This window comes from Lagopus leucura, unplaced genomic scaffold (genome assembly GCF_019238085.1).
Source record: "Lagopus leucura isolate 7727_CA_CO unplaced genomic scaffold, USGS_WTPT01 Super-Scaffold_100004, whole genome shotgun sequence".
NCBI classification, from domain to species: domain Eukaryota; kingdom Metazoa; phylum Chordata; class Aves; order Galliformes; family Phasianidae; genus Lagopus; species Lagopus leucura.
The window spans coordinates 56,742,305-56,764,635 of NW_024962264.1; the positions used below are offsets into that span (position 1 = coordinate 56,742,305).

General features: G+C 38.9%; 1 protein-coding gene across 6 annotated transcripts in view; it reads left to right on the forward strand.

Annotated features, from left to right (window-relative positions):
* Positions 1 to 12,008: 12,008 nt before the first annotated feature.
* Positions 12,009 to 22,331, forward strand: part of RAB28 (RAB28, member RAS oncogene family) — a 61,521-nt gene continuing 51,198 nt past the window's right edge. For 3 of the 6 annotated variants that reach the window (XM_042871901.1, XM_042871904.1, XM_042871903.1), the window contains exons 1-2: positions 12,010 to 12,206; positions 18,988 to 19,084. In XM_042871901.1, coding sequence (XP_042727835.1) covers positions 12,129 to 12,206; positions 18,988 to 19,084 — 175 coding nt within the window. In that variant the 5' untranslated portion in view covers positions 12,010 to 12,128. Of the gene's footprint in view, positions 12,207 to 18,987; positions 19,085 to 22,331 lie in introns of all 6 variants that reach the window. The other 3 variants (XR_006179012.1, XM_042871899.1, XM_042871902.1) reach the window with 2 other exon arrangements.

Consider the following 22,331-nt stretch of genomic DNA (forward strand, 5'->3'; position numbering starts at 1 on the left):
CCTTCCCTTCCCTTCCCTTCCCTTCCCTTCCCTTCCCTCCCCTCCCTCTTTTTTCCCTCCTCTCCTCTCTCTTTTTTTTTGGTATGCTATGACCTAAATTACTTAAACAGAGTTTTCTTTTTAAAGTAAAATAAGTGTAAATTGTAAATCACTATATCCTTTTGAAAGTATTAAAATCACATAAGAATGGTATAATTAGAGTGAGTGATGAAAACTTTCTGGTAAGAACTTCAAAACATGTCAAATTAATAATGAACAACTTGAGGAAGGTGTTGCAAATAATGTTAATTAAAAATGTCCATGTGCAGTCCCTTGGAGGGCATATGCATAAATATCTAACAGTTTCTATCAGGGTCTCAGTTTATACTGAAAACGAGGAAGTCCTTATTATTCATAACTACTAGGAGGCTTTATGAATGGTCTTTCTCATATTTCCCACTGGAAACTATTAGATAATCTGTTTTTATTGTACAGAGCCAAACATTTGGCTTAATATTTTTGTTTTAGATCAGACCACAGAATCATGGGGATATTAGCCATCTCATAATTTTTAGGGGTGCCTAAAACCATGTACATTTATTTTCATCTTGAGAGTTTCTTAAAGTTATGATCTTTGATCCTTGTTCTCCTAAAACCATTACCCAAGATACACATAAAACAGGCATTAAAGGAGTTTCCTACCCTATGTTTCTTCATTAGCCATCTACCTTACCACCCACCAATATTCTAGATTTAAGAGTCTACATAATTGAGTCTGTAAATTAATAAAAGCTCCAGACAGCTGCAGCAACCAAGCAGTAGATGGTACATTGGCCTTAATGTTCTCATATTAGCACATTAAACAAGAAGAAAGGGAGCTTTTAATCATGCATTTTTTATTTTTAATGACAAGACATATTTCTTCATGCAAAGTTAGAATTTGGGGGGGGGGAGAGGGGGGGAAGGGAAGGGGTGGGAAGAGAGGGGGAACACAAATCCAAATTAACAGAGATGTAACAAAATGACATCTCCTGGACTGAAAGATTATTTTCTGAGTATCTGAGAAACTTTGTAAATAGGAAGCAATGTACCTCAGGCACAATCTGAATTGGTGCTCAGCATTCCAAACTCTGAGTTATTCAGTATTTCAAAATGACAGCTTGTAAATGTGTATTTTATTAAATGCAGAGCAATAAATTTTTTTAAGTTTCTGTCATTTTGAATTTAGTGGCTCACATTGAGGCCTCCAGCCTTTTAAATCACAACTTGTATGAACACAGCTCAACACCAGCCATCATCCTTAAATGCATGCTTTTAAAAGCTTCATTATTGCATTTGCTCACAAAATATTGTTGTCAGAATCCAGGTATGCATGTCTCATGTCAATGATAGGCTGACAGGCTCGTGCCTTCTGTTATGTTTACATTGTATATTGTATAAAGCTTTCTTCTCTTCGTTCTCACCAGGCAGAAAATAAACCAGGGTTAGGAGTTATATCATTCTTCAGACCAGCCAGATTTTCTCCTTTGATCTCAAAAAATTCTTTACATGCTCATGGCAAGAGTCTGGCACAAAGATCCTTGGTTTACACTTGAGAGTCATCGAATGTTTCAGGACAAATGAAAACATACCAACACACACCAATTAATGCTAAAATCTAGCAGGGAATATTTTGGAAAAGCTCTTGGATGACAAAGTGAGATCAGTGGAGATCTCTGGTAACACTTTAATGCATTAACAGAGCTTCAGGACAAGGCGGTTTTGCGTAGGCGAAAGATCTCAGGAACTTGGCCAAAGAGCTCAGACATTTATAAGAGCAATTTTTTTTTCTTTTCAGAAGATTACAGCTGCCACTGAAGCACCACAGCAAAGTGTCAGAGTTGTGCAGCATCCAGCACGTTTATGATTGCCAGTGAGAGTCTAGAATTGAGCCACTTCACTTGATGTGCTCCAGTTGTCACATACACACGAGTCTGTGTGTACAGCAGCTGTATGTGCACATGTGTTTGTCCACTGAAGGGAACACTATCAGGACCAATATCACATTTTCTTACAAAAATGTTTACTCTAGTTCCAAATGACCAAAGTAAATCACACCAAACAGTTCAAATGGTATCTCGTGGTGAGAAAAACTTACATATCTAATTGTATGCTTGCATCTTGTTTCTCTTAGCACTCTAGGTGTGCATTTTTCACAGTACTTAATTTTCATAGTATTTCTTAGTATTTCACAGCCAATGCAATGTGCAAGTGCTGAAATTATTTAACACATTGCCAAGTGAAAACAAATCTCTTCATTTTGTTATTAACTAGCAGTCATTCTCCCTGAAGAATAATTTAGTAAAATCAATAGGACTGGAAGCACTTTTAGATGTTACAAGGGTATGTGGTGCAAGCCTCAGGACACTGAAAAGAACACCCAATCTCCTGCTAGTAACACTTGCATAGTCTCAAGACTTTAATTACATGGTCTACTTCAGTACAAAATTAGTTACGCAAATTCTGTCATGGACATTGTTTAACTTTTTTGGGGTGCTTCCCATTAATCTCTTCCTTCCTGACCACTTTCGGTATTCCTCTGTCTGCTAATAGTTTAGATAAACCCAGATCTGAGATAATCATACCATAAAGCTAATCCAGGTCTGTCTGGAACACCCATAGTTTTGGAACTGGTAAATAAAGCGGCTTCAAAGATAAAGCATTTCCTAGGAGGAAATTAAGTTGGGAGCACAATGACTAGTGCTGAATGAAAGCGTTTTGAGTGAGTCATGGGTTCTGATAACACACCAGCAGAAAATCAGTACTAAGTAGAGTTTTGAAAATCAGTTATCTCAGACATTATTTTGATGGTCAGACTCACAGATTGTCAGCAATCTTCTCTCATTTTACTTTCACTTGTGTACAGTAAGAAAGATGGACAGGAAAGGTCTCTGAAACTACAGCCTTTTGTCATTTCAGCTGAGCTACATTATCACAGAGCTGCACTGTGTTAAGTAATACCAACAATATCCAAAAGAATATGTTTATTAAACCTCCCCCAGGCCAGATGCTGAATCTGACTGAGATCCTCCACTGCCCAGCTGGGACATCAGCTGGTTTGCTGCATAACCAAAATGGCATAAGGAATACTTGCCCAGGCTTGCTGCTCAGGGCATGGCTGAGTCCCTAGTGAAGACGAGTTCCTATGAAGAAGGGCAGGAGGCTGTGGGGTGGGGAGGTGTGGGTGCACATTTGTTCCTTCCAAACTTCTTGCTGTGGTGGTAACCGCTGGCAGAGGTGTGGAATAAAATAGAGGAGGGAGTGAGGATGATAACATCTTGAACTGCAGCTGTTTACCCTCCGTGAGTCAGAGCCCTCTGTCACTCTGGTTAGTGACAAGAATGCCTGTTGGGCACAATAGATGTTTCAAAATTAATTTAAGTTTAGTTATTCAGATGGGGACTATTTTTCTGTCAAAGCACAGCATATTTAATGGTGCAGTCATCCTTGTCTTACATTGCTGATGTGTTGCACTGACATGGCACACAGTTTGTGGTGGTAGCATCAGGCCTGATCATCTCCTGCCCTGCATCTTATGTAGACATCAGAAGCACAACAGAGCATGAGTAGGAGGCTGCTAAATGGTACTTTACAGATATGTCAAGCTCATTTTTTGACTGGAATAATTATCTATTCAAGAAAATCAAGCTCAGGTGTCTGCAAACCTAACCCTCCATGACGATTTCAAAAGAAAGCATCCATCTGAGTAATTCCATACCAAGGTATGCAACTGACTTGTGACACTGCTCATACAATTAAGGCAGCTAAAAACCCGTTCATGGATTAGAATCTCAGTTCATTTAAGCAATTTATACAACTATAGCCACTGGATCATATTTTCTCCCTGAAAATTGCAACTTTGCAACTCAGGCACAAAGGAAGAATGAGGAATTTGCCACAGTCATAAAGGAGAACAAGGAAATAATGAGGTGGCTTTATTCACTATGACAGGCAACTGTACTGGGTCACCAGTACCTTCCAGTTAAGATACTTATAGAAAAGCAGGTGGAACCGTGAAGGAGTGGAGCAACAGGCTCTCACCTCTTCACATCTTCATCTTTGTGTAATTGGACTGGTAACAGACTTTTCCATGTATTATGGGGGCTCCTTAAAGACCTATGCAGATAACCATGAGTATAACCAAAAGGGATCTCTTTCTGGGAGAAAAGCTGCTGGAACAGAAGTTCAAGTTCCACCAAGCAGATTGCAACTCAGAATATTTTTCCATGCTATAGAGAGGCTAGTAAAAGAGAGGCTAGGAGTCTAGGGAACTAATTAGGTGAGATCACATGGAAAGCATGGTTGGCATGTGCTGCAGTGAACACAGAATTGTGTGTTTAGGTATAGCAGTCACCACTATAACACTTGCACTTTAGTGGTGGAGATAAATGTATTTCTGGAGAGGTCAAGGTAAGGAGCCCTGTGTTCTAATCTTGCCTTTGAGGCTGACATTATACATGACTTTGAGCAGGTCTGTCAGACTTCGCAGAAAAGGGATGGTAGTGAATTTCCCATGCCAAGATTCATTCAGCTCATATATGTCCAGTTCTTTGGATGAGATCAATGAAGATTGACAATAGAAAGACTGACCACAAAAGTGATTGAAAGGATACATTCATTTTCACTATATTTAAAAAATCAGTTGCAGTCATTTATTTATTCAGTAAACAGAGTTTATCTTATTGTGAATTGTTCACAAGGAGATGACATCTTCATAGATTGATAGATTATATAAAAGCATTTACTGATGTACTTCCAACTGATTTCTCTTGGCATAACGTTCAGGGTGAGAAAAGAGTAATTGACAAAGCCCTTGGGTAAGTGGAAAATACGATATGTTGCAACACAAGTTTACTTCAGGTACATTGTGTCAGATTGATGCGACAGTTTTCTTTGCTGAAAGGTTTTTTAGACAAGGGAGATACCATCTAGGTAGGTATGGTCTATGTAGACTGACAAAGACAGGGTATCTACTCATCAAGTGAGAAAGGTGAAAATCAGTAGATAAACTAAAATGGGTGAACTAGCTGAAGGGAAAACTATTACGGTATTACTGAAAGATGTATCATGTCAATAGGGATGGGCTACCTCAAGGATAACGTTCACCTGCAACCTTGAGGAATGCATTTCTTACTAAGCTCACCACAAAAAGCAGGATCAGTCTAGTTAACTGATAAAAGGTTGTTTGAAAGATACAGCAGCAGCTATAGCTACACTGGGCCAAAAGAACTCAATAACTGTGGACTGGAATACTTGATGTGGGATAAGATTCAGATATATAAATTGACTGCTTTTGGAAACTAGCAACCAAATCTTCAGGTGTGTACTGAGTCTGTCTGCAATGGAGTTAATTTTCTTCATGGCAGCCAGTACCATGCTATGTCTTGAACTGGTAACTAAAACAGCATTGATAACACACTGATGTTTCACTGTTATTAAGCAATTCCTTCTGATACTACCTTCCTAGATTCTGTAAAGTGCTCCTAGAATTGTTTTGCACATTCATTATAAAAGGAAGGAAAATGTTATGACCTTTCTTTTCACCGGATTGGTAACAGGTCAACACTATGAGAAAGACACAGTTCTCTATTATTCTAGTGACATGGGAAATTTCAAACTTGCACTGACTTTTTCAGTATAACTTAGACTCACTTTGTGTGAATTTAAGTTGCCTCTCCTATTGATGAGATCTTTTTCTCTAGATCTTTTTTTTACCTTTTTTTTTCTCTAGCTGTTGTTATTTAGGCTGGCTGCAGCTGGATTTTCTACTGAGTTAGCTAACATGCTTTCCTTCAACAGTGAGAAAAAAATGTTTACCACACTGCAAATGTGGTGTGGCTTTACTAGCAAATTCGGCTAATGGAAAGACCAGAGAACTTGTTTGTGAATTCACACAACCAGAGAGCAAATTTCCAATGTGGGTTTTTCATGTTAGCTGTGGCCAGAATTTCTGTTAGTGTCTTAAATACTGTCTGGGTGATATTTAGCTATTTTCCTTTTCACAATGTAGGGAAAATTTAGCACCTTACACAAATAAAAGAAAAAAAAAAAAAGAAAAAAAAAAAAGAAAAAAAAAAAGCTACTATTTACTTCACTCCTTTCCTTGGCACAGACAGGGCAGAAGAAGATGTGTTATTTAGTACCAAACGCCTTTGCCACTTTTGTGGGAGGGTGGATGAGGTTAGCCATCTCTTAAACATTTAGCTTGGCCTCCATAGTCCCATGTTTGGTGAACCTCACTGGTCCCATTTTAGTGGGTAGTTTGTGGAGAACAGCTGGCTAGCGGTTATTCCCCTTTTTATTATGCAATGTAGTTCATAAAAGTGGTGGCCTTCAGTTTAACCATATTCCTCTGTGGAAAGTCTTGTTCACTGCAGAGTCTGGGCCAGAGACATTTACATCACTGTAATCACCAAGCACTTAAGACAGTTATTCCTTAAATGACCTTGGGTTAGCAAGAAGCAAAATGGAAGAATGCTCTTCCAAAAGCAAGTATTTCTAACTTGAGTAGGAACTGTTTTTCACGTGTATTAAAAACAAATGATTATTTACCATTTCCATTCAGTTGCCAGTCTAGTCATCTGCAATAATCATTCAGTCTGACTTAAGGCACAGTAATCAAACAGCACATAAGAAAGATGACCTGGCAAAGATGTTAGAGATGATACCAATGAAGAAGAAACTTAATAAAAAGTATTTTTAAATCGCTACTATGTTGAAAAGTAATAGCTATTTTCTATTCTGCTCCACAGCATAGTAGCAAGATCAACATAACAGATTTGCTATTGTTATTTTTTACTGATGCACCTTCTACCTTTTGCTGCAACACTTTTTCTTTTCAAGGACATCCTCCTCGTTCAATTAGCAATTATAGCAATTTCCATCTTGAAGATTAGGAGAGTCCATGGATCTCAACTGTAAAGATTTGAAACAGAAAACCTGACATGAAATACAGTAAGAAATCTGTGTGTATGTGCGTAATCATAAGAAGAAATAGCAGAAAAAAAAGGAATATCTTGTATTGGTAACAGAGGACATGGCCCCCAGACAATCAAACAGAGAAATGTGTTGTTCCCTCAAGTGCTGAAGACACAGTGCAGATGAGAATAGCAGAAAGGTTGCAGGATCGCACACATGCTGTTCCTTTTTCCATCAGTCCATATTTCCACCTCATTCAGGTTGACCCACCCCTAGTGCCAGTATTTAGGAGGAGTAAACCCAGCTCTGACGCAGGGAAGGACTACACAATTTATTAATTTTTGCTATAACTATTTACCAAGGATGTAGTGATTTTAGCTTATTTTGCAGTGAAAAATAAATAACCAGATTAAATGAAGATTTTTTTCTTTTTTTAAATTCACTCTGTGCTGATAAAGGCGGGAGATGAAGTAGCAATCTCCAGCAGCTGCAGTAGCAATAATCAGACTTCACTTACAGACACCTGAAAGTCTCAGCTGAAAGTGAAATCCCACTTTGACTACACGTAAACCTTCTGACATCTGGCTTGTTTTTCTCAGTAACCTCTCAGGGAATCCTGAAAGGTGTTTCACATACCCAAGAGTCCACTGACTGAGATCTATCAGGTAAGGGAATTGAAATTCTCTCCTTTTATTTGAAGTATAAACATAGGAAACTCTCCATACAGTTTGGTTTCATATACAGAAGTGAATTTAATTCAATAGAAAATGCTCAGCCTGACTAATACGCCAAAATGTGACTGAGAATGGGATTACAATCAGCTTCATATTTAGAAATTAAATTTAATTTGGAGATTTTCAAATTACTTCCACTTTATCACTGAAAGTATGATCAGGATTACTAGTGATGTTTCTTCATAAAGGAATAAGATATAATATGCAGAGAGTATGATTAATATCAAAAGAGAAAGTATCTAAATAGTGATTATTTACTGAATACCATACATTTAATTTCCACATTGTTGGATGACTAAGGTACTCTTACAAGAAAAAGTATTCCAAAGCAATGCTCAAACATTCTTAGCATCCAAACAAATGCTGAAGAAAAAATTCAAATTATGAACATACTTCTATCATGAATAAAAGGGTCTGCAGTGTGTTCAGTCTGTTAATCCCAAGACTTCTCAACCATTGCTCATATGTTTCCTTAGGTTTAGAGCATCAGGTAGCCCAAGACCAGCTTTTTTTCAGCTATAAAGATCTGTTGAGGCTTAGAAAATAATTAGTTAAGAATGCAATTTCAGAAATATGTAATTCAGTCTCATACACAGATTTTTAACATAGTGAAAAAGGAGTTTAGTTGACTACTTAACACTTGCAATACAAGTAACTCATACACAACAAATGCAAAAAGGCTTCTGGGCTGAGGTGTCTGATTGTGTGTTTTTACCTGTGTCATTTTTTCATTTTTATTTACAAAATTATTCTTTAATTTCTAAGCACTCATTTAAATAGATAAGCAATGCAGCCTCAGGACAAACAAGGTCATGAATGCTACAACAGAGATGGAATAGCTCCTCCTATACTGTTCTCTCATTTAGTTGACAAAGCTAAAAAAAAAAAAAAGAGTTTTTCTAGAGGAAAAATGAACGTGTACTGGGATGAACTTAACTCTGGGTACACGTATTACAACACAGACATTTCTTTGTCATATTGCAAAGGAGAATACACTGGGCATGCAACACATTCCTTTGACTGTCCCACTTTTGCACACTCAGCCCCGAACCCCTCTAAAACTCTCTCACGCACAAAAGCACTGGGCAAATCTTATTTCTCTTGTATTTAAGGGTGACACCAGCTCCCTCCTGCCTTGCCCTCAGTCACAGCCTTCCATCGTGAGGTGAACTGCACCTGCCCAAAATGGCCGTAACACCCTCGTGCCTCCTGACACATGCCTTAAAGGTGCTGTGTGCTCTGTCAGTGCAGGGCGACCATTTTGGTACACAGCCCAGCTCTTCCCTCTGGGCTGGAGCCTTGGCTTACCCAGCAAAAGTTCTGTAAGGGCTGAGGCAGCAGCAAGGCTGTGGCACCTGCGTGCAAAGGTGTTCCACGACTGAACTGTGGTCCTCAATGTGGGAAAACATAAAGCTGAGCTCCTGGTGGAAAAACCGTAATAAAAATGAGGAGCCTGGCTTGTGTTTTACTTGCTAACCTGTGCTATGAGAGCATGGGTATTAACTTCTCTTCTGGAGAAAGGAGAGAAAAAAGTCCTTTTACTTCATGAGTTGTAGGTAGCTTAATTGAAAATCCTTAAATTCATATTTTTCTATTCACTTTCAAGGAGACTGCAGCAGAATCAGCTGGAGTGGGGATCGTTCCACCAGTATTCCCGTTGGCTTATAAGTGGTCTGTCCTGATAAGAGTATAGAGCTTATAAAAGCCTCGTGGTAAGAGCACAACAGCCCTGTATGTGGTGAGTCTTCAAGGAAAATTCCACATTCATCCCCAGTGCCCTTCCTCCTGATAAATGCCACTTGGCTGTACCCTGATGCTGATCCTATGACATTCCTACTTAGGACAACTTGCAGTAAAATTACGCTCAAAATGATTCAAAGTGGAAAATACTTGATGAGTAACATGCTTAATTTGTTTTTTTAAGCATGAGAAAGTGACATAGACGTGTGTCTGTCTGGTTTTCCATTAGAAATTTGGGCCTTTTCTCCACTTTTTTAAACAATGTCACTGGGAAAGCTTTTGGCCTCAATTCTGCATACAGATGAACACATGAGTAATTTTCTTTGCATAAGGAATCATGATCCCACTGAGGAGTCAGTAAGACTGTGTACTTGTAAGATTGGAAACTTCTCACAAACATTCCAAGCAGAAAACCTGAGACAGACTGAAAGAGGAATGATTTTCATCCAGGTGTTATACACTGTTGTTTTAAATACTCTTAGTTTGGAATTGCATCAGGTAAATATAATTTACATGGTTTATGTTATCACTTTTGTTCAAGTTGTTTAAAGCATACACAAAGAATTGTTACTGGCATATTGGAAGCATATGAGTGTCACATATGGGTGTGCAGTGATCTGGCATTATTGCATGCATGAAGAGTCTGGAATAAAGAACATGATTCTTAAGGTAGCAGATATAACCAAGCTGGGAGGGATAGCATGCATTTTGGAGGACAAGTTTATGAATAAAGTTATAATGACAAATTGCTTGAGCAGCCTGAAAAATATAGGATGACATTCCATGGGGACATGTAGAAAGCACTATATTCAAATACTTCAATAATTCAAACCTTAAAGTGAATGACATTTTTATAACAGAAGGTGATTCAGAACTTTTTTTTTTTTAGTAAATCAGAAACAGTATGAGTCAGTAATGTCATACTGTGAAGAAAACAAACCTCATACTGGCATATGTAAACAGGAGTCTGGTATACAAGACACATGAAGTAACACTTCCACTCAGCACTCATAGGGACTCAACCAAAGTACTGTATCCAGGTTTTGGCACAACGCTTCAAGTAAGTGGAGAGGGGCCAAAGGAAAGCAACTTGAATAATCAGAAGTTCAGTAAAGACAACCCAGGGAACGATGGGAAGAGGGGGAGTTGTTTAGTCTACAAAAAACAAGGCTGAAGACAATTTTCAAATACTGCTGCTGTCAGGTAGAGGTTATAAACTGCTGGTCATCATGCATAACAACACAGTGGTTTAAAATTTGATTAGGGCTAAAGTTTTATTACTGTTTACCTATATGGATAGCAAAGTTTTGAGTAGATAGAGACATCACAGTTTTTGATGACTATCTGGAGGCTCTTGGAAGTTAGACAAACAGCTGTCAAAGATGGCTGAACTGCAGCTTGGAGAAAATAGGCCAGACAAGGTGTGATGCTTGCTGTCATACTTGTTTTTTATGCCAGGACAATATTTCTTTATAAATATTACATATCTTATTAATCTGTGAAAACCCAACCAAACAACTTAATGGGCCTTAGCCACGCAAGTAGATTCAGCTAGTTCTATTAAGACTTGCTAAATTTCCTAGACCTGTTAAAATGGGTCACAGATCACAGCTTTAATGTATGCAAAGGCAATCTCCCAAGGACTTGCTTATTTCATAGAATCATAGAATTATAGAATCACAAGGTTGGAAATGACCTATAAGGTCATCTAATCCAACCGTCTCCTCATCACCATTGCCACTACTAGCACTAAACCATATCACGCAGATTTGTAATCATCCTTTCCTAGTTCTGAAGGTGGCTGGTTCAGAGCTGCCCTTTGCTGGAGGTTAATGGTTAATGGAAGGCTGCAGGATGAAGGGTGGGCACCCCCTCAGCACAAGGAGCCTGGGCTAACATGGTCAGTGATGGCATACTGGTGGAGCTTCTGTCTGCAGTGTTTCGAGCTGCAAAGGGAGAGCAAAGCTCTGAGTTAGCCTTAGTGCAGTGCTTTTCACGTAACTTTCTTGGAAGTCTGTTGCTCCTTACAAATAAAAAAGGAAGCTAGCAATAATTTTTCAAGGCTGTGCCTGAAACTGGGCAGAATTAAGGCTGTGAGAAAGGAGCACAGTGCTATTAACTCAGAGCTCTGTGACACCTGATGCACCGCCGGACCGAGATCTCTCGGGCCGGGCGCCGGCAGCTCTGACCGCCAGCAGACCCGCGGCATAACACGCCACGTCCCTCAGCACGGGGACAGCTCAGCGCCGGGGGAGCAGCCGGGAGCCGGAGCCAGCCCCACGCAGCCCCCCTCGCCGGTTCCGTCTCGCCGCCCCCGACCCCGCAACAATCCCGCAGGCGGGGCCGCCAGGCTCCCCATCCCCGTCCTCCGAGGCAGCCCTGGCTCCGCCCCGCGCCCTCTGACCCGTGCTCCTTAGTTACCGAGCGGGGCGTCACTCCGGGCCCAACCACTGCCGTTCTGAGCGCGGCGCCGGGCTGTGCCACTGGCCCTCCTGCTGGGGGGGGGGTGAAAGTGAAGGCATCGTGGCTGCCCCCTGCGTGTGCACGCAGCGGCTGCCGGTCTCTTATCCACTCCCCCTTCCCTCCGGTCTCTCGTTGGTTTCGTCCGGTGCGGCCCATAGCGACGGCGGCCGCGCTGGGGGAAGATGGTGGCTCCGGTCTGGGCGCCGCGGGCGGCTCCGTGATCGTCCCGCGCTCCTTCTTCTTCCCGCGGCGAGCATGTCTGACTCGGAGGAGGAGGAGAGTCCAGACCGCCAGCTCAAGCTCGTGGTGCTGGGGGACGGCACCGCAGGGAAGGTCAGTGCCACGCCCGCCTCCCCGCCTTCCTCCCCCCGGCTACCCTCCGGTCGCCCCCTGCTCGCCCCCTGCTCAGGCCGCTCTCCGGGTGCAGCTCCGCGTCCGCTCCGCGCTCGGCGGCGGCGAAACGCGCCGTGAGGTTTCGGTACCGTCGGCTCTCCTGGCGAGGCTCGCCAACGAGCGGGCGTGCGCGGCTGTAATCTTCTCTTGAGCTTTAATAAACACAGCGGCTCAGAGCTGCTTTCCCGTTTGCCGGGGAGCTGCGCGTTGGGAGCTCTCGGTTCGGCCCGGAGCTCTGTGCCGAGTTTCGTTCTAAGCTCCGTGCCTACGGGGCACCCGCAGCGCTTTGCGTCACTCTGAAACGCAGCTCCAGGGCTCTTTCCGAGCCGCCTGCAGATTTCGTTTTTTTTTTTTTTTTTTTTTTTTTTTTTTTTTTCCCTTTCTGTAGCCGTCATAAGCGTTGTTTAGGAGCAGTCTGTGAATGAAAGCTGTATGCCAGTGTTTATGCGACAACGTGATCAGTTGTGATTGCAACTATTGTAATAGGGAGACTGAGGCCTCTTGTGAGATGCGCCTATAAGTACTTGTTTGATTGTGTATTTTAAGAACACAGGTTTACCTCTGCTGTTGATTTTTGATAAGGAAGGGATGTGGGGAGTTTGCCTTGTGCAGTTTAGATGGAAAGCAGGATTACTTGAGGTGGTTTAAATGAGCTGCACGTCCTTAACAGAAATAAGCTGTGAGAGTGTGATTGTCTTACTTCACCAGAGCTTTATGAAGCAATAACAGCTTTTTTTTTTTTTTTTTCTTTAGTCATTTGAAATGCAGTTTGAGGTAGTGTTGTGTTTGTATGATGCAGTAGGTGGAATGTGTGATGAGAGAATAATAAATGCATGGGAGTGATGGCTGGAGTGTTGTTTCATGAATGGCTTTCCGCAGGAGTTTTCCATTCAAATGGAAGAATCCTTTCACTGCTCCCACTCAGCATACTGTGGCATGACCTCTTGCCAAACAGGGATTTTCCAGCATTCTTGAGTTTTGATGCTGATTTGCGCTGGTTCCTACCCTTCAGTTTGGAGCTGCCACTCACTGAATCTCTGCTGGCTCCAGGAATCCTGCACATCAAGTGCAACTTATTTTCCGTGAGCAGCAGCTGTGTTGTGGTGGGCTGCTTTTCCTCCCGTTCCCCCTAGATGATGCTGTAATAGAGGCTTCTTCTAGTCATCTTTATGGCCTAGCAGCAAACATGCAATAATGGATTCATTGTAAGATCTTGTAAAATAAAGAAGTGATTGGGTTTTGAAGTGGAAGGATAAAACATGCCTAGTAGTATTTCAGGCACCTTGGAAGACTAAATTGTTGAGGTTACTTTCCTTTGTTGGCTACTCATTTGGCTGAAATATTGAAACATGCATATTTCTATATGTTTTCGACTAGCCTGCTTCTCACATCTGTTTTACAGCTGGTCTTTGCGCACATACATACCTAGCCTCTCATTTGCTATGCAAGACATTGCTTTTTCTCTTCTGTCATTGGGATCATTGGAGAAGAGAGGTGTAGGAAATAATGGAATACATCTTTGAGATATCACATATTGTGTGTTTAGTGTGAGATTTTTCAGATTTGACTTCTTTCCGTTGCTTGCTTCCCCTCTGCCTCTTTTAAAAAATATTTTATTTCTTCCCTTTTGGCCATCTGGGGCTGTCTGGGCTTCAGTTCTCCAGGGAAAAAAATAGAAAGGCGTCTTTGTGCATCAGCAAGCTGAAGGTGAAAAACTTTTCTTCTTCACATCAATTAGAAGCAGTATGATTAAAGTTCTGCAGAAGTGTTGGTGGCAGTTTTAAAACAAATCAGAATCAGTCCTAAGCTAAGGGTAATATTTATGTTTGCTCTAGCTAGGAATTTCTCCCTCCACAAGGTGAGGGAGGGATGTTGTTATTTGTTAATTTTGTGGTGGCTTGATGAATTATAGAATGCTTAAAGTTTTAAAACAAGGAGTAAGCACTGCTGGAGCAAGCTTGAAGGAGGCAAGGTTGTAAAAAGAGGAAGAAATGAAAGAAGTGTGAGACGGTAAAACCTGAAAAAGCATTAGAATAAAATGAAGATAAGAAGAAAATGTTGAGCTGTCAAAAGGAAAAACGGAGGAAGGTAATGATTGGTTAGTGAGATATTAATAAGAGAACACTTTTTGGTGTGTGTATGAAACAGACAAACTAGGAAAGCAAAAGAAATCTGTAATCAGAAGCAGTGATAGTGCCAAAGAATCCAAGAATTATCAATAGCAATTAGTTCCTTGCTTCTGATGGTGGGAAGGAACGTAGATTCCTAAAGCTGTGTATAGAAGTCCTTAGTTCACTCTCTCCAAGCCAAAATGATTTTTCCATTAAAATAAACCAGTTCAAGTATGGATTGGAAGAGAAAAAGAGGACATTATCACACACATGTTCCTACTCTTGCTATGCACAGGTTGGCTTTTATTGGAATAGGTAACAGTTCTGGTTACTACTGCTGAAAAAAGTTTTGGGCCTCTGGAATGAAATCTGGGAGCTATTCATGGACAGAGAGGGTCGTGAAACCAGGGCTGTGGGAGGAGGGGAGAGGCTGAGGTTCCATCTGTTTACCATCCTTTAGAAATGGAGGCTGAAACACCTTATGTCTTCTATTAGTGGATGGTGAAAATGAAGGAGATAACACTCAACCTGTTGTAGGTATTCACATGTAGTGAAACAGGCTGGGATATGGAATGATGTCCCTAATCGCTTTTGGATTTGTTAGGATACCTTCTCGAAGTGTTGTGCTAATTCTGGATCTTGTCATCTTGTCATGCTCAAAATATTCGTAAATGTTGACTAAAAATTTTCACTGTACCATTTTGAAAATGGAAAACTTCATCAAGTGTCCTTTGTGGATGGAGCTGTCTTCATAGATAAATGCCTGACCTTAGAAGTCTTGGTAGTCTCTATGTCAGTGAACAAAGGTTCATTAGTAGTTAGCTGTGACTTTACCTTCAGATGACAGGACTGCTTCCTTTGCTTGTAAAAGGCTTCTTGTGCCCCAACCCACAGAGCTAGGCCGATCTCAGTCAGAAATTCTGTGTGGGACAATTACTTGCTTTTGTATTAGTTTAAACGTTTTTCTATTTAGACTAAGATTTTCATTTTGCCTATCTTAAGATTCTTGCCAGCAGGGATGGTACATGAATATTGCTGTGCTTGGAGATCAATAGCTTGGTCTTTGAGAAGGGAGGATGGAAAGGGATGGATAAATGTTGCTTTTTGGTTCTCAACTGGTTGATGAAGTTATGTGAATGGAGATTTGTGGCTCCAGCACTACGTGCTTGCATCCCATTCAATTTTGGCTTTGGTTTTAATTACTTATGACAGTGATGCAATCCTTTGGTTTCACTTTCTGAAAGCATTCCTCTATGGGATTTCATTCAAAGGATTGCCTTTGTCAGGCTGATAGTAAGTGTCAGAACTGCCTATCACTGCTTGTTGTCTTCTACTGCTCTGCTGCTATTTTGTTAATACTTCTCTTTTCTATTCCTATTTCTGAGTCAGTAGGTGTTTAGGAATGGCATGTCAGCACAGTTCCTAGAGTCTGTTGATGACATGAAAAAATATAAACAAGAAATTCTCATCTCACCTGTACCTTCCTTGTATCTTCATTTCCCAAACTCCTCAAATATCCTGTTGTATTTAACCCTCAGAATGGTGTAATTTTTTGCGTGTATATATTTATTGTTGTCTTAGTTACTGCATGTCAGAACTCAAAGAAGTTTAGTTGTTGATTTGGGGGGGGGGAAGGTGGTTGTAAGACCGGGTTCAATGCTGCATTGCTATTCAGAACAGCATATGAAGGGTTTTTTTTTTTTTTTTTTTTTTTTTTTTTTTTTTTTAATACTTCAGACAAATGTGTGAACATACCAAACTGGGCTAAAGTCACGTTGACTTGGAGAGGTGATGTCTTGCTTGGCTTAGTAGTGATGTGGTGGACCAAGGCCTTCTTGGTATCATGTTATCTTCTGATCTCTGGATTAATGGCTGAGAGTTCCTGTATTGAACCTAATCTTATTTAAAAAGTTTTCTCACCATCTCATTTGTTTTTAAAGCTACAGTTCTGCTGAACAATTCTTTAACTTTGTTTTACACAGATGATAACAATCACATCTTTACAGGCAAAACTGTTATGTAGTCTTTCATGAGAAGCATGGTAAAGAACAGTTTTAGGATGATGGGATTACTTGCATTGCATTACATATTAATTGTACTTGAATGTGCTGTGAGATGATTTGCTGTTTGCTGTTGTGAAGGAGTTGGAGCTGTTGCCTGCAGTGTTTTGTGGATAAATAGTTGTTCTGTGAATAGAGAGCTCCAGTCTGGTAACCCAGCACTAACATTTATTAGAAAAAAAAAATTAAAAATGAGTTACTCAATGAATTTCTGCTGAATTTCTGTTACTCAATAAACTCCTTTACATTCAAGGGCACAGTGGAAGAAAACCATTTGAGAGAGCTTTGCTGTGCTGTTGATAACTTGCTGCTCTTATTGGTTAACTGTTAATTGAATGTATGTTGTTTATTTTTACTAAGACCCTTAGAAGCTCACAGGGGATATTGAGTGTCACAGAGTGATAAAGCTAATATTTACTGAGCCCTTAAAACAAGAAGGGAGTGGCTGCTTATTAAATGGGGATCCAAATTAGCATCTTGGAGAAAATGGAACACTGATACAGCCAGATGATATTTTAATCTGCACTCTGGATACTGATATTCTTTTATGGGAAGGAAGAATGTGCACTGGATATGGTGTATTTATTTTTCTGTGGTGTTCTTATTCTTATATTTAAGGTTCTGACAGATAAGAATAATGTCTTTATAATACTGCAGTGCTAATTGTTGACATTAAAAAAATCTAAGAAATAAACACTACTGATTTTATTGAATATTACAGAATAAATTTGTCTTGAATTTTTTTATTTTTTTATTTTTTTATTTTTTTGTCTGTAATGTCAGTATTACTGTCACATAGCTGTAGGCAGAACAATCTTCTCATGATTCATCCTCTGTGGTCGTCTTCCTTTCCAGAGTGATATAAATATACAACCATAGCCATACAAGTTCATGTTTACTTCTCCCCACTCCCATTTACTTATTTTTAATTCTCTTTAGGCTTGAATTCAATGAAGTAAATAAAATGCTGACATAATCTTTATTTTTATTTTTTTAATTACTTCCTAAACGTATCTTCTCATCTCAAAATACCACTTATTGTATGTGGACAGTGCTAGGAATGTCAATGTGATTGAAAACAGCGTATCTCCTGTTATTTACTTCTCAGGTAATTGTGTAGTTGAATACATGTTTGCCTGTTAATACTTGAGCTTTAATGCCCTAACTCTTCTGGTCATGTTTTCATGCCAAAAAGAGTCAGTTATCTTTTCTCCCTGTGTGTGTTTGACACATTAATAGCGTAATTCCGATCTCTGTTACAAGAGGTCCATTAACAGAACTCGCCTATTCTCGCTTTTTTAGAACTGTTGGTGCTATTTTACTATTGCATTCTTAGCTAAATGTACTCTAACAGCAATCTCTAATAACAGCTGACGTGACTCCCATCTTCAGGTCTTGATGGACTGAAATCTGGCAGGAGTTCCTTTTTGTCCATCTAGAGGTTTGTTTGTTTTGTTTTGTTTTTTTTTCAGGTAGCATAAGGATTTTGTGAAGCTCTCAAGCTTCTCTGTATGTGCAAATACATAAAATATCTTCTATTTTTCTGCAGTTGCTTTGTTTCTTATATTTTGAATGTCATGTCAACGAGAAATTTCAAAGTATGTGTCTTTAACTGGATGTTGGTTATGTTACCTACCTGATGTTCATATTTAATGTATTTTTCCATGTATGAACTTTTCATTTTCTCTGTAATTGCGTTTTCTATTTTCTTAACTCTGGATTGTGTTGCTTTTATTTTTTTACACGGAGATCTTAAATTGCCAGTGGAAGAATGGAAATGCTGTGCTTTGTTAATTCATGAAATTGTGTATCCTTTTAGCAGTATGTAGTAAAAACAGATTCTTTACTATGCCTTCAGGGCATTGGTCTACTTTTGTAAATCCACATAATATAAATTGAAGGCATAAGTTTCCAAAGTTCTGTCTTGAGGAATGATTCTGCAAATGTGCATTTTAAACATGGGTTTAGTCTTCTCTTTGTTGAAGTGTTTGCAGTTTCTTCTGTCTTAGCCATCAGTAGTAGCTGATCCTGAGTCCTCAGTGTGCAGTGGCAGGTATCCAGCCCTGCTTTGGAGCCCCTGTGGGGCTCTCTGTTGTGCAGGTATCTCCTTTTCCCACAGCCTCCCCTCCAGAAAATAACTGGTCAGGGTTTGGGGTGTTCTGCATCAGAATGGACCCTTGTTTGAGAAATGGCCATTTATCAAAAGCCAGCTGTTCAAGTATAGGTAGTGAAGTAGTGTCACTTAGATTTGCGTCAAGTTGAGTGTACTGATGGCACCTCATTCGAATCTGTGTAATATTTTATGATATGGAAATTGCAGTGTATTTAAATGCCAAGGAAATATGTGTCTGCTGATTTCTGTATAATTTGGTGGCTACTGCTGCCTCCTCTTGTTGTGTTGAATCTATCTATGTAACAATACAAATCCTTGAACACTGTCAGCATGCGTTGATTTAGCAAGTGCTTAACTGTATTTCATACTTCTTGGTTTAACTTCAAACTTTATACTGTTTGAAATTTATCAAATAATTTGGTATTGTTCTGTTTTAGACATCCTTAGCCATGCGTTTTGCCCAAGAAACATTTGGAAAACAATACAAACAAACCATAGGACTGGATTTCTACTTGAAAAGGATTACACTGCCAGGTAAGAGAATGAAGATTCTATCACTGAAAGATTGGGACACAGTAAAACCTGTAGAAACAGTCTTCTAAGTAATGTATACTGAATAAGCTCAGTGCAGTGCTTTTTGTTGTAAAATAATAATAAAGAAAGGTTACTAAGTAAATTTTCTCAAAATATATTCTTGCCAGGTGGCAAAGCGTTCAGTATTTGCAACATATCTTACAGATTTGAAGTTAAACGCTGCTTGCAAGTAGGAGGAATGCTATGCTACCTGTACTCATGATTTTTCCTATCTCTACTAGAGCATACTCTCAAGCATAGGACAATGAAGTAGAAATTTAAGTATAGTTATTGGAAAAAGTATCTGTGTTTTGAAAGAAATAGTTTCAGTTTTTTTAAATGAAATGCACAGCGTATTTGGGTTGTGTGTGAGAAGCATAATGCAGCTATGGAATCGCGGTGCTCTAATATGTGAATGCTGTTTTATGCAAGGCAGCATGAAATTGCTGGCATTTAATAGACCACTAAAATTTAGGGTCCCTCGGCACTCATAAAAATACAGTTTGAGCATTCAAGATGTTTCACTTCACGACGGCAAAGAAACTATTTAGATGCCAATTGCAGCATGCAGCATGGAAAATGCAAAGAAATAATTCAAAAAGAATAGTTACTACTAGAAGCTTGTTTCTGAACAATTGGGGTTTAAAATAAGCCTTTTCATTGACTGGTGGTTGATCAGTTTCCAAGCCTGAAAGTTTTTCATTAAAAGCAATTTCTTCTGTTTTCAGAAATCAAAGTTAGAAAAGCATTAAATGATGAAAGTTGTAGTGAGAGTTGATAAATTTGATGCAAGTTCTGTGTTTTTTTCCTTGAGAGGTGGAGGGAGAAGCCAACTCAGAAAGTTAATATTTTACCTGTAACTTAAAGTTGTAAGAAAATACAAGATTCCTGAACTTAGTTTCTCAAAAGTTACATCTCCAATAATATATCTTGATTATGTTTATATATTTCTCTAAAGTGAAACAGAATTATCTTTTCAGACATTCTTATGATCACTGATTTGCTTTGGTGATTTCGCTGCTTATAGTGATACATGCAAATGGAGTATGTCCACAAATCATGCTGTTTGCATGCTGAGAACTTGTATTTTGCAAGTTTTTTTTTTTCTTCTTCCAGTTGTTAAGCATGCACAAGCTATTAATACACTACTGGGATTCTAAATGTTCTTTTTTAAGCAGAAAAACGTAGAAAATTATCATCTATTGACCCATTCATATTTTACTTCTAGTTTATTTTTTAATAAAATAAGAAAGTAGGTAAAAATAGCACCAAAACAACAGCAGAGTCTTTGCATCTATTTCACTTGTTTATTGTTAACAAAATACTACAGACATAGAATGTATTCATACTTGGAAAAGGCATTTTTTCAATAGGTTGTCTTTCAGTTTTTGCCCATGCCTATATATGTATTTAGGGAGATGTAAATCTGTATGTTTTTTAAGAGCTAAGGTGGGCTGGTGGGGGGAGTGAAAGAGAGTGGGGGGTAAAATTCTAAATACCAGTGTGGAAAGCATTACTTAAGTAAATGGATTTTTCTGATTTCTTGATTAGTTCTGGGTTTGCAGAGCCGCTCTATTTACATGAAACATTAATTCATGTCGCTGCACAAGAATTATAATGTGTGTATCAGTAGGAAAAAGAGCCGTGATTTCTCGGTGGGAGAGCTGGCAGTTGACTATTTTTACAGCATTTGAAATTTGCTCTTCTCCTTTAAGCAACGTTTCAGAAGTTGAAATTGATGATTACTGCAATTTCATAGAAGTTTATATCATGGTGTATTCAAAATTCATTTTAACTTCTTTAATAAAATATTGGTATTATTATTTTTAATGAGAACTATTTTTTTTTTTACCATTTCTTTTAGTAACTAACGCAATCTTAAAATAAAGGCAAATATTTAACTTGCTAAAACAGCATGGCTTGATGCAAATACTAATCTCTTGACTATTTATTTGCTTGCCGTTTATTTCATTAGTGACTTAAATTAATCTTTGATTAGTTGTGAACAATGTCTTCTATTATTCATCTGCTGAAAAAGTTGTGCAGTTTGTTTGAATTTTATTTTTTTCAAATGCAAATCAATTTCAGTGTATTTTGTGATGCAGTACGTCGTACCATCTGCGTTCAGCCGCTGTGTAGGTTTTACTGCTTAAATAGCTTTTATGTCAGTCAGGGGTTTTGCTGATAGAAATTCTGAAGTGCCACAGTCAAATACCTTTTAGGAAGGTTGTGGGTGCAGTCTGGTAAACAAGATTCTTCTGTGAAAAGGATTTTTTAAGTCTTCAGTGCAAGAAGTGGGCAGACTCGTGTTTTTAGTTCCATCCTGACTGCGCAGCACTTTAAGTAAGGTTAACCAGTGCACCAAGTGTACCTCTGCAGGGTCAGTGTGCAATCAGCCCAGTGGCTTCAGTTCATACCAGAAATGGCCTGGATACCTGCACTGTGCTGCTTTAGCTATTTTAGTTTTGTACTTGCATGCTTTTTCTACAAACTTAAGAAGTGCTAGCATTTTCCTGTTCTGGGATTCTTCAGTTACTTTTATTGTATGTTAACTTTGTTTCTAAGAACTGTCTTGTTTTATACACAGGTTTTTCTTGTTTTGTTTCCATTCTTCAGTGTGTTCCTATTTAGTATATTAAAAGACAAAACAACAAACAGATTTCAAACTTCTCTGCAGAAAACTCTTCTGTTGCTCTCATAGTCACTTATGGGTTATTTGCTAGGCAAATGGTCTGGCATTCTTTCTTCTGTCAGAATAAGCTTAACACTTTTTTTTAAATTTTTTTTCTTCCCCTAGAATCAGTCTGAACATAAAACAAATATTACAAGACCTATATATACATATATATATATATAATATTATTATTATATAACATATAATATATGTGTATATAAAATACATTATATATATATATATAATGATATTTATATATATATTATCTTTTTTTAAGAGGAAAATAAAACATTGCATTAGGATTGATCAACATGAATTTCAGTGAGGCCTTAATTGAGAACCATTCCAACTTAAATGAACATTCCAACTTTTTTTTCTTTTTAACTCTTCAGTTTCTTTCTTCTGCTGTTGGTAAAGAGAATTTAACAATTCACAATGAGTTTTTTTAAGGTGAGGAGTAGAATGCATGCAACCAATACAATACTTCAGCATGGTGGACTTTGGAGAATGTTTGTTGATTTACCTACTGAGACT